Source organism: Procambarus clarkii, chromosome 16 (assembly GCF_040958095.1).
Source record: "Procambarus clarkii isolate CNS0578487 chromosome 16, FALCON_Pclarkii_2.0, whole genome shotgun sequence".
Classification (NCBI taxonomy): Eukaryota; Metazoa; Arthropoda; class Malacostraca; order Decapoda; family Cambaridae; genus Procambarus; species Procambarus clarkii.
Window position 1 is genome coordinate 46,641,940 of NC_091165.1, and position 15,948 is coordinate 46,657,887.

Genomic DNA, 15,948 nt, shown 5'->3' on the forward strand with positions numbered 1-15,948 from the left:
TATAAAAAAAAAATAAAGAAATCGGTATTGTACAAACCAACATTGGAACATATAACACAGTATATGTGACACAGATAATAGAACAAATCGTAAATAAGCATAAACACACAAACAAACAACACATGCCACCCATACGGGGCGTGCCAACAGGAAACATAATGGAAAGCACATAACACAAGGCAGCAAGACATAATGACAATGAACACAAGCATACAAAAACACACAACAATGGAACACATACGAGACAAACACAGCCACCCAGCACACAAACCCGACCCCCACAGACAGAGGACGGCCAGCCACCAAGCAAAAAAAACACCCATGCACCAGACACATCAGGAGAGACAGACATGCCACACAACACCACAGCACACCCATACCCACCCACACACAAACAAAAACCTGCCACACAAGGCAACCAAGCAAACCCCAGCACACACAAAACCCCAAAGACAACAAACACAGACCCCCCCAAACCCCCACCCACCAGAGGGAACCGAACCAAAGAAACACGCACAGACACACACACAACCACACCCACAGGAACCCACCACCTACACCAATGCAGCACCCCGACATACTCGACCGTGAACCAAGCATCAAAAACCCTAGGAAAGAAGCAAAGCAAACCACCACATAGTATAAGACAGACGGCCCTTCAAAAAGCCCAAAATCCTCCCCACCCCATACCCCTCCATCCTACCAACCCATAAACAAAAAATATTGGCCGCTAACAACACCCCGAGCATGTTATGCACCCGCCTGGAGCCCCGAGGGAATGAAAAAAACAAAAACCGCAATAAATCGATCTGCACCCCGGACCATAAAAGGCTGCAATGACATCCCGCAACCACCCAACCAAACCTTGAACCCGCGCATAAAAATAAAAGACGTGTACTGAGTCTCCCGCCCCCCTCAATGAACACAACTATCAGAGGCAACCAAACCCAACAAAGAGCCTCACATTCGTAGCCAAAGACTCATGCAAATATCGAAAAACCAACTCACGCGTCCGAGGCGCAATACACGGCCCACTCAACGCCTCCCACACATTCCCCCAGTCGAAACAAGGGTACAAACTCCTTGACCCTGGGAGGCACCCGAGAGGCAAGCGCCCCATACACTTCCCGACAACCAAAAGACTCAAACCCAGGAAAAAGACAAAGCGCCCGAAGGATCAAAACCGCCCACATGTACACTGGAGGCGTACACAGGGCCTCTGTGTTCCTCACATGTGCCCCAAAGAATGAGGTTATTTGATAAAATACAATGCCCAAGATTACCATCAGAGTGCCGGCGGGCTGATGGGCTAATAGCTTCGGCTACCATCAGCTTTTGACCGGTCATGATAGTCGAGTGGATTAGGTGCCCTGCACGCCAGATGCATAGTGCTCCTGGCAGTATGGGTTCGAGTCACTTCTGGGGTGTGAGTTTTCAGTTGCATATATGCCTGGGGATCATTCAGGCTTGTTTGCATGCATGCATATACATATATATATATATATATATACATATATATATATATTATATTGGTGTATATTGGCAGCAGGTTTTCTTCCAAACATGTTTCATTGAATATGACCACATAATCTGTATTTATTATTTTCTGGTTTAGGCCTTCTATCCCTCTAACTATTTTCTTAGCATCAGGGCTTAGTTGAAATAGGAGTTCTCCAAAACTCATTTTCGTACTTTTAAGGTGAAGAATAGAAGTGATTTACTATAGAATGTATTACACTTATTTATACAATTTGCACAACGTTTCGAACCTCCATGGTTCATTCTCAAGTGAAGCGATTTTACAGGGCTGGTTGATTTTATACCCGCACTGGGTCAGGTGATAAGACAATAAAAGTGAAAACATGGGGGGATACATAAGGGATAAATGTGGTGTGAAACATAAGAACATAAGAATAGAGGTAACTGCAGAAGGCTTATTGGCCCATACGAGGCAGCTTCTATCTACATACAAAGATTAATCAAGTGTAATTGGCCTGTTATGTTGAACATTGTCTTGTGTTGGCATCGTTATGTTCTGGTCTTGTCCTTACTCTCATGGTGGGTAGAGTAAATAGTTCCGTGATTTGGGTGTTCGTGGTAGGTTGTTCTATTCTTATGTGAATTGCTTTTTCAAGCAATTCACATAAGAATAGAACATAATTCACATTGCCTGGGAGAGGAATGGAGTTCTGTTGGTTAAATACCCCAGAATTCCTACCTCTCTTATGGCTTTGAAGTATGGTGCAGTGGATACAGTGTGTACCTGCCACTCTGTTGGCCAGGGTTCAAGTCCCCTGGTGGGTTGAGTGTTTAAAAAGTTATAAACTTCAGCTTGCGGTTATTTAGGCAAGTCTGTGCATTTAGCATTTAACAATGTGTTCTCCCACATAGCAGGGCTCGATTAAAGGAGCACCAGAGGTCCCTCACTATCTCATTGCCTGGGAGAGGATTGGAGTTCTGTTGGTTAAATGCCCCAGAATTCCTTCCTCTCTTATGGCTTTGAAGTATGGTGCAGTGGATACAGTTTGTACCTGCCACTCTGTTGGCCAGGGTTCGAGTCCCCTGTGTTATGATCTCAGCCTGCAGGAGAAACGAGTCTCCCTCTTGAGAGTTATTCAGCAAGCCTGACCTAACCAGAAGGTCTAAGAAATATAGAGGCGATAACACAGATGTAAAATAGTTTGTTGGATTCAATGAACAGTTTAAGATTATGGGCAGTAAGTAAGGAAACAGATAAATGACTGGCTAGGAGATGTGGACATTTTGCTGGAGGCGTGAGGCTCGCTTCTGGAGGGCCTTGACCTCACTTGAGGCCAGACATCGCAGGGGGAAAGCCGCGCTCCTTTGAGCTCCCGTCAGAAAGGAACCCCTAGTGATATATCTCCAAGAGAAGAGAAGTGTGCAGACGTGCCAGCTGTGGAATTGAGCTGAGAACGTTGTGGTCTCAAGTCTTGGACGGCGAGGAGAGTTTAATAAGCTGCTCAGAGGCATTTTTGTGGGCTGTGTGGAGCGCCCTGAGCAGACGCCGTCAGAGGGAGAGCGCCCTCGACCAGATAATCTGTGGTAAGCACGATATGCGCCAGTTCATAGTGATTGCTTGTAGTTGGTCGTGTGCCCAGTGACAGTAGCAATGTTTATTTATAAGTTAGACATGTTTTGATAAAGCAGAAAGCCTAAAATAAGAGAGTGGAGAGGGAGGAACACGGAGCAACGTCCGTTTCCGCTGAGCGCTGGCAGGTGACTGAGAGCTCCGACGGCGGAGGCCCCTCCCAGCGTGAGTGAGGACCGCCGCCAGGCGAGGTTGAGCATGGACCCGCCCAACGGGGGAGTCCACTCTCACAGTATGTAGAGGACAGACAGAGGTTGGAGGCAAACATATTGTGTGATTATTTTTGTTTATGTGATAAAGGGGAAACATTTTTATTGGTGTCGATGGGTTGCAGGTTTGTCTTTGGGGAAGAAGTTGCTGAGAACTTCGAAGCCAGCACAGATGAAGTAATTGATGAGACTTCAAGGTAGTGGAGCAGAGAACCTCGAGCTGTGAGGAGAAGCAGTGAAGAAGAGTGCCACGTGCTTCTGTAGAGGTGGTGAAGCACCATAGTTGCTCGAGGGAACTTCATGGTGTAGCAGCCAAGAGAGCTGTGGAGGAACCTAGCAGAAGGGTGAAGCACTGTAGTTGCTCAAGAAAACTTCATGGTAGCAGCCTGGAGGAGCTACAGAGGATCCTGGTAGTTAAACCCGGAAGAACCTGAAGAGATCAGGGTAGTGAACTTCCAGATGTGGAAGGGAGGTTCTAAATGATTACTTGTAGGGAGGTAATCGAGTGTTTGGTTGTCATTAGCGTGCAAGACGCAGTGAGAGGTGGGTGATTGTTTGCATTCTTATGTCAAGGAGTGTTTTATACTGAAGTTTAGAGTTACAGACGTAGGCTGGATTACCTACAGATGTATGTGTTCTAGGACTGATAGAGTGATCGATTGATCATTGTTGTGTATCAAGGAACATTTATACTGATATATGTTATTGCATTCACATGCTGATTTTCTTTGTACACATTTATAGTTACATATATATATATATATATATATATATATATATATATATATATATATATATATATATATATATATATATATATATATATATATATATATATATTCTCTTGCTGATGGTGCAACAGTGTATGTAGACTTGATCAACTTGAGGAGGTTGATAGTATCAGGTGGTGAGCCAGGAGATAGGATACCACTTGATAAGCTGATGATAGAGTTCTGATGGTGTTGGAGTGCAACCTGATTGTAATAGTATAGAGTATAGGATTCATTATTATTTTGTGTGTGGATGTATAGTGTATGTGCTTTGTCCAGTAAATGTATTCCAATTTGCTGGTGTTTGCCCTTGTCCTAGTGAGGCTTCCCATGAAATAGTACAGAAGAAGAGAGAGAAAGAACCAAGAACCACTGCTGTGGACAGGGTAGAAGGTAATACTAATAAGTCAAAGGGGGATTGAGGAGATCATATCACCTAAGGAGAGAGTGGGGAGTCACAGCGGCTCGAGTGGGTGTGTGCACGTGACAACGAGGCTAAGTGTTGGAGCCGCATCCCCTAAACATGTGACGTTGAGCTAGGGTGATCTCCTAGAGAGGTATAAGCACTCTACCGAGTTGTGGGTTGGGTTGTCCGTAGAGAAGGATCAACGACGACGACACCACCAACCAACACAATCTTTAATACCTGGTAGGTTGAGTGTTTAAAAAGTTATAAACTTCATCTTACTGGTATTTAGGCAAGTCTGTGCATTAAGCATTTAACACTGTGTTCTCCCACATAACAGGGCCTGATTAAAGGAGCACCAGAGGTCCCTCACTATCTCATTGCCTGGGAGAGGAAGGGAGTTCTGTTGGTTAAATACCCCAGAATTCCTACCTCCATATTGGCTTTGAAGTATGGTGCAGTGGATACAGTCTGTACCTGCCACTCTGTTGGCTCGGCTTCGAGTCCCCTGGTGGGTTGAGTGCTTAAAAAGTTATAAACTACTGCTTGCGGTTATTTAGGCAAGTCTGTGCATTAATCATTTAACACTGTGTTCTCCCATATAACAGGGCTCGATTAAAGGAGCACCAGAGGTCCCTCACTATCTCAATGCCTGGGAGTGGAATGGAGTTCTGTTGATTACATACCCCAGAATTCCTACCTCTCAAATTGCTTTAATGTATGGTGCAGTGGATAGTGTGTGTACCTGCCACTCTGTTGGCCAGGGTTCGAGTCCCCTGGAAGGTTGAGTGTTTGAAAAGTTATAAACTTCAACTTACGGTTATTTAGGCAAGTCAGTGCATTAAGAATTTAACATTGTGTTCTCCCACATAACAGAGCTCGAATAAAGGAGCACCAGAGGTCCCTCACTATCTTTACTTCCTAGGAGAGGAATGGAGTTCTGTTGGTTAAATGCCGCAGAATTCCTACCTCTCCTATGGCTTTGATGTATGGTACAGTGGATACAGGGTGTACCTGTCACTCTGTTGGCCCGGGGTTCGAGTCCCCTGGGGTGTTGAGCGTTTAAAAAGTTATAAACATCAGCTTGCGATTATTTAGGCAAGTCTGTGCATTAAGCATTTAACACTGTGTTCTCCCACATAACAGGGCTCGATTAAAGAAGCACCAGAGGTCCCTCACCATCTCATTGCCTGGGAGACGAATGGAGTTTTGTTGGTTAAATACCCCAGAACTCGTTCCTCTGTTATGGCTTTGAAGTATGGTGCAGTGGATACAGTCTGTACCTGCCACTCAATTGGGTAGGGTTCGAGTCCCCAGGTAGGTTGAGTGTTTAAAAAGTAGATATGACTCCTATGCCAGCTGTACGAGTCATATCTGCATTACCCGTATGTTCTCTGCCTTCCAGAGAACGATTTGACATATGTGGGACCATGAGGAGTTCTCGCGTTAGCGAGAATTTAACGAAAAAAGAGTGTTTTGGTCAGTGGCTTAGGCCCTTTTGGACGCAAGATGGCGCCGACTCCTACGTTCTCGTGCCAAAATGTTATGACGTCAGTGGCACCAGATTGGTCAAGAGCGGTGACGTGGTACAGGGAGTCAATGAGAAACACCCCTGGCAAGTGTGACATCACGAGTGGAGGGGGGCCTAGGCGGCGCGCCCCGTGGCACCAGGAGTTAGATACGACACGTCGTCAAGGGTGGACGTGTGATAGGAGGGTCCTGTCAGTCTGACAGTATTTGCCCCTCTTCGGTGAATATACGCATCACCAGTGGTCTGCGAACATCCTGTGAAGTCTTCCTGAACTCCGTGAGGCAGACAGAAGAAGGAATTGATGGGAAACGAGCAACAAGTGCTCCAGTGACAGGTGCTTAGCAGGAGTGGAGCCTGGGCAGTGATGTCGGACGACTGTACAGTTTCACCAGTCGGTTGATGACGTAGTGGCTGGGCCAGTTCTCTGTGAGGAAGGAGAAGAACAAACTAGCTGGGAATACAAACGACTGCAGCCAGGAGTAAGGACTGCAAACGTAGTTGTGAGGAGGAGGCGACGGCCAAGAGACCAACTCCAACCCTTCAAGAGGTTGTGGAGGAGCACGGAGCCTGCAGAGGGAAGCAGTATGGAGAAGACGCGTTTTGGGTGTTGGTTGAGGTCCTGGGAAGAGCATCAGTGTGTGTTGGGGTGTTCACTACAGCATGTCGTGAGCCAGGACCAGGAGCTTCAATTCAACCCTCAACAGAGGACGAGTCCACATCATTGATGGTGGAAGTAGGTAATTCAGTTATCCCTCCCATTCCCCTTTAGTTAACGATTAGCCAGAGTATCTTCTATGTCGTGAGCAGGACTCACCAATGTCTATGATTCTAGTAAGATACAGTAGTGAAGGGAGATGCTCTAGACCTCTCATTATATATATATATGGTGTGTGATTGCCCCTGTGGTTTGATGAAGAGATTACTGTGACGAGGACATTTATATTTACGTGTCTTTTATATTATAAGTTTGTGCCAGAGGATATATATATATATATATATATATATATATATATATATATATATATATATATATATATATATATATATATATATATATATATATATATAAATGTACAATTTAGTAGTGTAAGGCTGTGTGCCTGGAGTTACCTTATTACTATTACGAATATTGATGAAGTGAACTATATATTCTGGAGTTATTAAATAATATGTTCATATGTCTAGTGGTTAACTGTGATTATGCCAGTGTAGTGATATACTGTGAACATGAAGGAATAATAGGCGCCTCACGCAAGATATTGTGAGTATAGTGAGGACAGTGAAGAGAGTGAGTGGGTGTGGCATCTCGCGAGTTGTCAAACGTTCTATAACACTGCATGTGGAGCGTGGGAACGCGCGACAGCTGGGAGTGTTGCAATTTCCCAGAGTGTTCCAGAATTGTGAAGACGCGGAGAGGAGGCTGCTCATTTATTCCTTTGACATGTTGCTGATCCCGAGTTGTGATTCTTTAATCTTTTAAGAAAACTACAAAACCACCGCCGTGTCTGTGTCAACACTCCATTACCTTGTTGCTACTGAGAGTGAGCGATTTAAACATATAGTTACCTGTTACCAAATCGATTAGTGTTCTCTTGGGCCACTACTACTACATTATTACTATTTCCACTGAAGTGTTACTGGACACAGGAAACACCAGTTGGCGACCTATAGTGAGCGGTAAAGCCCTCTGTCGGGGCGGGCACATGATCAAGTGAGATGATCGTGTTCTCACTCGTCTTTAGGCTATGAGGCCGGCCGGAGACAGACAGAGAGACTCTCCTGGTGAACAGTGGCAACGTGAGGATTGAGTGAAGACCCGTGAGGCTACAGTAAGTAACGATTACCACTACTAACACTTGGTGGTGATTGACTGACTAGAGAGAGAGAGAGCCACAACCACATGCACCCCGACAAAATATAATATATATATATATATATATATATATATATATATATATATATATATATATATATATATATATATATATATATATATATATATATATAATTCTTGATGCTTCTATATTGGAGCGGAGTCTTGAGGTGGGTAGAATATAGTTGTGCATTAATTGGCTGTTGATTGCTGGTGTTGACTTTTTAATGTGTAGTGCCTCGCAAACGTCAAGCCGCCTGCTATCGCTGCATCTATCGATGATTTCTGTGTTGTTTACTAGGATTTCTCTGGCGATGGTTTGGTTGTGGGAAGAGATTATATGTTCCTTAATGGAGCCCTGTTGCTTATGCATCGTTAAACGCCTAGAAAGAGATGTTGTTGTCTTGCCTATATACTGGGTTTTTTGGAGCTTACAGTCCCCAAGAGGGCATTTGAAGGCAAAGACGACGTTGGTCTCTCTTAAAGCGTTCTGCTTTGTGTCTGGAGAGTTTCTCATGAGTAGGCTGGCCGTTTTTCTGGTTTTATAGTAAATCGTCAGTTGTATCCTCTGATTTTTGTCTGTAGGGATAACGTTTCTATTAACAATATCTTTCAGGACCCTTTCCTCCGTTTTATGAGCTGTGGAAAAGAAGTTCATGTAAAATAGTCTAATAGGGGGTTTAGGTGTTGTGTTAGTTGTCTCTTCAGAGGTTGCATGGCGTTTCACTTTCCTTCATATGATGTCTTCGACGAAACCATTGGAGAAGCCGTTGTTGACTAGGACCTGCCTTACCCTACAGAGTTCTTCGTCGACTTGCTTCCATTCTGAGCTGTGGCTGAGAGCATGGTCGACATATGGGTTAACAATACTCCTCTTGTACCTGTCTGGGCAGTCGCTGTTGGCATTTAGGCACATTCCTATGTTCGTTTCCTTAGTGTAGACTGCAGTGTGGAAACCTCCGCTCTTTTCCATGACTGTTACATCTAGAAAGGGCAGCTTCCCATCCTTTTCCATCTCGTAAGTGAAACGCAGCACGGAACTCTGCTCAAACGCCTCCTTCAGCTCCTGCAGATGTCTGACATCAGGTACCTGTGTAAAAATGTCGTCAACATACCTGCAGTATATGGCCGGTTTCAAGTTCATGTCGACTAAGACTTTTTGCTCGATGGTACCCATGTAGAAGTTTGCAAACAGGACACCTAGGGGAGAACCCATGGCGACCCCATCTACTTGCTTATACATGTGCCCATCCGGGCTCAAGAAGGGTGCCTCTTTAGTGCAAGCTTGGAGTAGTTTCCTTAGGATATTTTCGGGTATGTCAAGAGGAGTACAGGCTGGATCACGATACACTCTGTCGGCTATCATCCCGATTGTCTCGTCCACAGGTACGTTGGTAAACAGCGATTCTACGTCCAACGAGGCTCTTATCCCTGTGGCCCGTGTGCCCCGCAGTAAGTCAACAAATTCCTTTGGAGACTTCAGGCTGAAGGCCTGAAGTCTCCAAAGACGAATATCTGGCGAAAATGAACCTCATACTCTCTGACCAAACTAAATTCCAAAGGGTAACGAAGGACACTACAGCCGAATTGAAAGCAAAGGTCAACAAACTGATCGAAACTATGAACGCCAGGAAATCCGGACTCCACCTGCCAAAGATTATTGGGGAATATAAACCTGGATATGCGTATGGAAATGTCAAGACACACAAGCCTGGAAACCCACTTCGGCCAATCATTAGCCAGATACCCACACCCACGTACAGACTAGCGAAGCGACTCAACGGCCTGCTGACTCCTTATGTCCCTTGCACCTTCAGCCTGAAGTCTCCAAAGGAATTTGTTGACTTACTGCGGGGCACACGGGCCACAGGGATAAGAGCCTCGTTGGACGTAGAATCACTGTTTACCAACGTACCTGTGGACGAGACAATCGGAATGATAGCCGACAGAGTGTATCGTGATCCAGCCTGTACTCCTCTTGACATACCAGAAAATATTCTAAGGAAACTACTCCAAGCTTGTACTAAAGAGGCACCCTTCTTGAGCCCAGATGGGCACATGTATAAGCAAGTAGATGGGGTCGCCATGGGTTCTCCCCTAGGTGTCCTGTTTGCAAACTTCTACATGGGTACCATCGAGCAAAAAGTCTTAGTCGACATGAACTTGAAACCGGCCATATACTGCACGTATGTTGACGACATTTTTACACAGGTACCTGATGTCAGACATCTGCAGGAGCTGAAGGAGGCGTTTGAGCAGAGTTCCGTGCTACGTTTCACTTACGAGATGGAAAATGATGGGAAGCTGCCCTTTCTAGATGTAACAGTCATGGAAAAGAGCGGAGGTTTCCACACTGCAGTCTACACTAAGGAAACGAACATAGGAATGTGCCTAAATGCCAACAGCGACTGCCCAGACAGGTACAAGAGGAGTGTTGTTAACGCATATGTCGACCGTGCTCTCAGCCACAGCTCAGAATGGAAGCAAGTCGACGAAGAACTCTGTAGGGTAAGGCAGGTCCTAGTCAATAACGGCTTCGCCAATGGTTTCGTCGAAGACATCATAAGAAGGAAAGTGAAAAGCCATGCAACCTCTGAAGAGACAACTAACACAACACCTATACCCCCTATTAGACTATTTTACAGAACTTCTTTTCCACAGCTCATAAAACAGAGGAAAGGGTCCTGAAAGATATTGTTAATAGAAACGTTATCCCTACAGACAAAAATCAGAGGATACAACTGACGATTTACTATAAAACCAGAAAAACGGCCAGCCTTCTCATGAGAAACTCTCCAGACACAAAGCAGAACGCTTTAAAAGAGACCAACGTCGTCTATGCCTTCAAATGCCCTCTTGGGGACTGTAAGCTCCAAAAAAAACAGTATATAGGCAAGACAAAAACATCTCTTTCTAGGCGTTTAACGATGCATAAGCAACAGGGCTCCATTAAGGAACCTATAATCTCTTCCCACAACCAAACCATCGCCAGAGAAATCCTAGTAAACAACACAGAAATCATCGATAGATACAGCGATAGCAGGCGGCTTGACGTTTGCGAGGCACTACACATTAAAAAGTCAACACCAGCACTCAACAGCCAATTAATGCACAACTATATTCTACCCACCTCAAGACTCCGCTCCAATATAGAAGCATCAAGAAATATGGACCAATAGGCTTTCTACAATCACTTCCATTCAATACACATTGTTCCGTGTTTTGTCTTTTGTTGATGAAATTAATACCCTATTAATACCACCTCACCCCATCCACCTCACTCAAATGTAGATATATACAAATCGGAGATGTGTAAGTTCTATTCAGTTGTGTATGTGTAAACTAAAGTCTTTGAAAATGTAATAAGTTTTACGAAACGCGCTCAAGTGTCGCGTCAGACTAGAAATAAAAAATGAATTTTGGAGAATTGATTTTTGAATTACCACCAACAGTAAAAAGAAATGTACGAAAGATCGAGAAAATTCGTGTTAGAATTATTAATCTTACTTTTTCGGTCATATTTAATATATATATATATATATATATATATATATATATATATATATATATATATATATATATATATATATATATATAATAATGTATATATATATATAATGTATATATATATATATATATATATATATAATGTATATATATATATATATATATATATATATATATATATAATGTATATATATATATATATATATATATATATAATGTATATATATATATATATATATATATATATATATATATATATATATATATATATATATATATATATATATATATATATATACATTGAGCACTATAGGCTGTGGGTGTGTGAGTTGAGCGTAAGTGAGGTGTTTAAGGGATTACCAGTAAGTAAGGTTTAAATGAAAAGTCCTTAGAGAGGATACAGGTCATTACGAGAATTGTATATTTTTTTAAATATATGTACGTTGTGTGGTTTTGGTTTGGAGACTTCGTTGTGTCATTATCTGGCTTCGTGGACTTATAAATATTCATACTAAGCGAGTGAGTAAGTAAGTAATTATCAAAAGAAGGCACCAAACCGGGAATGCTATGTAGCACCATCAAATGTGCAGAATAATCAGAGAAAGCTAAATATCACCAAGGATGCCAATACGAGAACAAAAACGCATAAGACGAACGATATCAAAAGTATTCGAGTCGCCAAGAATTCTATTGAGGAACAGGCGACCGCGAGGGACGGTCGGAAAGCAAGACACACGCTCGTCCTGGAAGTCAGGACATTCAAGAAGGACATGCACGAACGTAAGAGGGACAATGCAATTAGGACAATAAGGAGCAGGGCGGCGCTCCATCAAGTGACCATGGGTTAAGCGAGTATGGCCAATATGCAACCTTGCCAGAGCTGTTTCCCATTACCAGTTACGGTGGTAGGAGGACGGCCACGAGGAAACACAACATTTAAGAGTACATAGTTTGTTACCAGTAACAGACGACCAACAAGCCTGCCAACTGGTAAGGATGGAGGAATGGATAACCGGGTAAAAGTCGGAATATGGAATACCTTTATGAGAGATGGGACAAGAGCGGACAACTTCCTTGGCGGCAGCATCCGCACGCTCATTTAAAGACACACCAATATGGCTGGGACCCCAACAAAATTCAACCAACTTAAATTTACTGTGGACAAGAAACAGCCAATGCTGGATCTCGACAACTACTGGATGAACCGGATTAAAGGACCCGAGAGCCATGAGGGCACTACGAGAGTCAACAACAACTACAAAGGAAGACTGACAATGAGAAAGCAGGAGACGAAGAGCATAGAGAATAGCATAAAGCTTCGTTGTAAAGATGCTAGTCTCCGGAGGTAAGCGACACATATAAGTGCGATCAGGAAAAACAACAGAGTAGCCAACACCGTCCGCAGACTTAGACCCATCGGTGAAGACAGAAACAGAGCAAGAGTGAGAAGAAAAGTGCTCAAGGAAAAGGCGTTTTAGAACCGTAGGAGGGGTAAAAGCTTTAGTGATGCGGGTGAAAGATAAACAAAACTGCGGAAGGGGGACTCCACGGGGGCAAAGAAGGAACAACACGAGGAGAAACATTAGAAACACGAACGAAAAGAGAATCCTGTAAGCGAGATAACCGGACAGAAAGAGGGAGGCGGTGAAGAGGAACAGGAACCGCAGGAGGGATAAAAGTTAAAGCACGACAGAGGCGAGAGGAAGGATGTTGTAAGGACCGCGCAAGATAGCGAAGACAATAGCGATCACAGCGGTCCTGAAGAGACAATAAGCCAGTGTCAACATACAAGCTAAGGACTGAAGTCGAACAAAAGGCACCAGAACTGAGGTGCAACCCAGTATGATGCAAAGCATCAAGACGGCGAAGAGTAGAAGGAGAAGCAGACGAGTAAGCAGGGCAACCATAATCGAGCTTAGACAGGACGAGAGAGGAATGTAAAGCAAGGAGAGTGCGCCTGTCCGCTCCCCAAGAAGTATGGGACAATACCCGAAGGAGGGTAAGGGCCTTAGAGCACTCAACACGGAGGTAAGAGATATGGGGAGACCAAGACAAACTAATGTCAAGGAATAACCCCAAAAGCTTCGCGGAATCTTTGTGCTCAAGGGGATGACCATAATGTGAAAAAGAGGGATGAAGAACGACCCGTTTCCGAGTAAAAGACATAGCACAAGTCTTAGAAGTAGAGAACTTGAAGCCATGATCGGTGGCCCAAGATGACACGGCATCAATTGCAAGTTGAAGCCGGCGCTGAAGGATAGGCGAATCATCACCCTGACAGCAAAGGGTAAGATCATCGACATAGAGAGCGGAGAAGATACCTGAAGGAAGTGAGGAAAGAAGACCATTGAGGGCAACCAGGAAAAGAGTAGTGCTCAGAACACTGCCCTGGGGCACACCTTCGTATTGCTGAAAAGAGGCAGAGAGAGCAGTATCAAGGTGCACCCGAAAGGAACGACGAGAGAGGAAGCTGCGGAGGAAGAGAGGGAGATGACCACGAAGGCCAAAAGAATGAAGCTGGGATAGAATATGATATCTCCAAGTGGTGTCGTAAGCCTTTTCCAGGTCAAAAAAGACGGCAACAACGGAGGTCCTCGCAGCGAAAGCAGTACGAATATAGACCTCCAAGTTCACCAGGACATCTGTCGTGCTGCGGCACTTGCGAAAAAACAAATTGAGAAGGGGAGAGGAGATGATGGTATTCCAGGAACCACATCAGACGAACATTAACCATACGTTCAAAGAGTTTGCAGACAACTTGTGAGGACAATAGAGGGAAAGTTCTTAGGGGAAGTTCCCAGAGACCCTGGTTTACGAATAGGGAAAACAACGGCATTAAGTCAGTCCTCAGGGACTGACGACGACTCCCAGATCCGATTATACAGTCTCAGTAAATACTGAGACGTGCACGGAGGGAGATGGCGAAGCATCTCATAATGAATACCATCGGAGCCCGCCCGCCGTAGAACCGCAGAGGGCCAGGGCAGAACGAAGTTCAGAGTGAGAGAGAAGGGATCGTTATAGGAAAGTCGAAGACGAGTGCAGAAATCTAAAGGACGAGACTCAAGGACAGGTTTACGAAGAAGGAAAGATTGGGGAAGATGAAGACCAGAGCTAACAGATGAAAAGAGGGAACCCAGTTCGGTAGCGACCTGCAACGGGTCCGCCACATTAGTACCACGGAGGAGAAGGACCGGTGAAACATTGGGAACGAACTTACCCGCTATCTTGTGGATACGCTTCCAGATCTGTGGAAGGGGAGTTTCGGACGTAAGTGTGGAGACATAAGATGCCCAATATTCCCGTTTAGCCATATGGATGGCCCTACAGGCCAGCGCACTCCCCATCCGAAAGAAAAGAAAAGAACCGGCCGTCTGCTGACGGCGGTGCCTCTTCCAGGCTGCACGCTTACAGCGGACAGCCCGAGCACAGTCTGCATTCCACCAGGGAACGCACTTCCGTGAACCCCGAGAGGAAGAGCGAGGAATAGAGCGGAGAACAGCGTCGAAGACAGTGTCATGAAAAAGGAGGAGAGCACGAGGGAGAGGCAGAAGGGAGAGGTCAGAGAGAGCAGCACTCAGGGTAAACAGGTTCCAGTCTGCTTTAGCAAACTGCCACCTAGGGAAGGAGAGGGAAGGACGAAAAGAGAAAAAGGAAATAAAGATGGGGAAATGGTCACTGCCATGGAGGTCATCAAGAACCTGCCACGTCAAATCTAAATAAAGAGAAGGAGAGCAAAGAGAAAGATCAAGACAGGAAAGGGTGCGAGTCCGAGAGTACAAATGAGTGGGATCACCAGAATTCAGAAGAGACAGGGAAGAAGAGAAGATAAACGGCTCAAGAAGGCGACCTCGGGTATTTGTCAAAACATCACCCCAAAAGAAAATGACGACAATTGAAATCACCCAGCAGGAGCACAGGCTCCGGCAAGGAGTCCAGGTGGTGTTTCAGATCAGGAAGAGAAAGTGGAACACTTGGGGGGAGATAAATGGAACAAACTGTGTACCACTTCCCCACAAAGATACGTGCAGCAGAACAATGGAGAGGCGAAGGAAAAAGTAAGGGGATAAAGGGACCATCAGAGTAAATAAAGAGAGCAGAAGAATTAGGAGCCCCAGCAACAGCTGGGGGGGGGGAGAGAAAGGAATAGCCACGAAAACGACCAGGACGAGAACCAAGCATCGGCTCCTGGAGACAGACACAAAAGGGCGAAAACCGTGAAATCAGAAGTTGGAGTTCGAGGAAATTGGCGTAATAACCTCGAACGTTCCATTGAAGAATAGACAATGACGAGAAGAGAAAAGACAACAACAGAGAACAATGAGGCGAAAGAGCAACATAGCACGTTAAAGAATACCAGGTTCGGGATCAGGGTCAGCAAAGTCAGGGTTAGGGGGCATGGGTAAACTGAGCAAAGACGAAGGGAAGGAAGCGGGAGAACAGACCAGCGGTGGACTGGCGGGGTCCGGAGGAGGAGGAGGAAGAGAAGGAGACAACAGAGAGGAGCAGTCAAGGACAGCAGCAGGAAGAGGCGGAGTAGAAA

At 44.8% G+C, this 15,948-nt stretch overlaps 1 protein-coding gene across 1 annotated transcript in view; it reads right to left on the minus strand.

Moving 5' to 3' along the window:
- Positions 1–2,388: 2,388 nt before the first annotated feature.
- LOC138365446 (anoctamin-1-like) overlaps positions 2,389–15,948 on the minus strand; it is a 75,324-nt gene continuing 61,764 nt past the window's right edge. Inside the window, exon 5 of the mRNA XM_069325754.1 lies at positions 2,389–3,748. Within this exon, the coding sequence (XP_069181855.1) occupies positions 3,714–3,748 (35 nt within the window). The 3' untranslated portion in view covers positions 2,389–3,713. The remainder of the gene's footprint in view (positions 3,749–15,948) is intronic.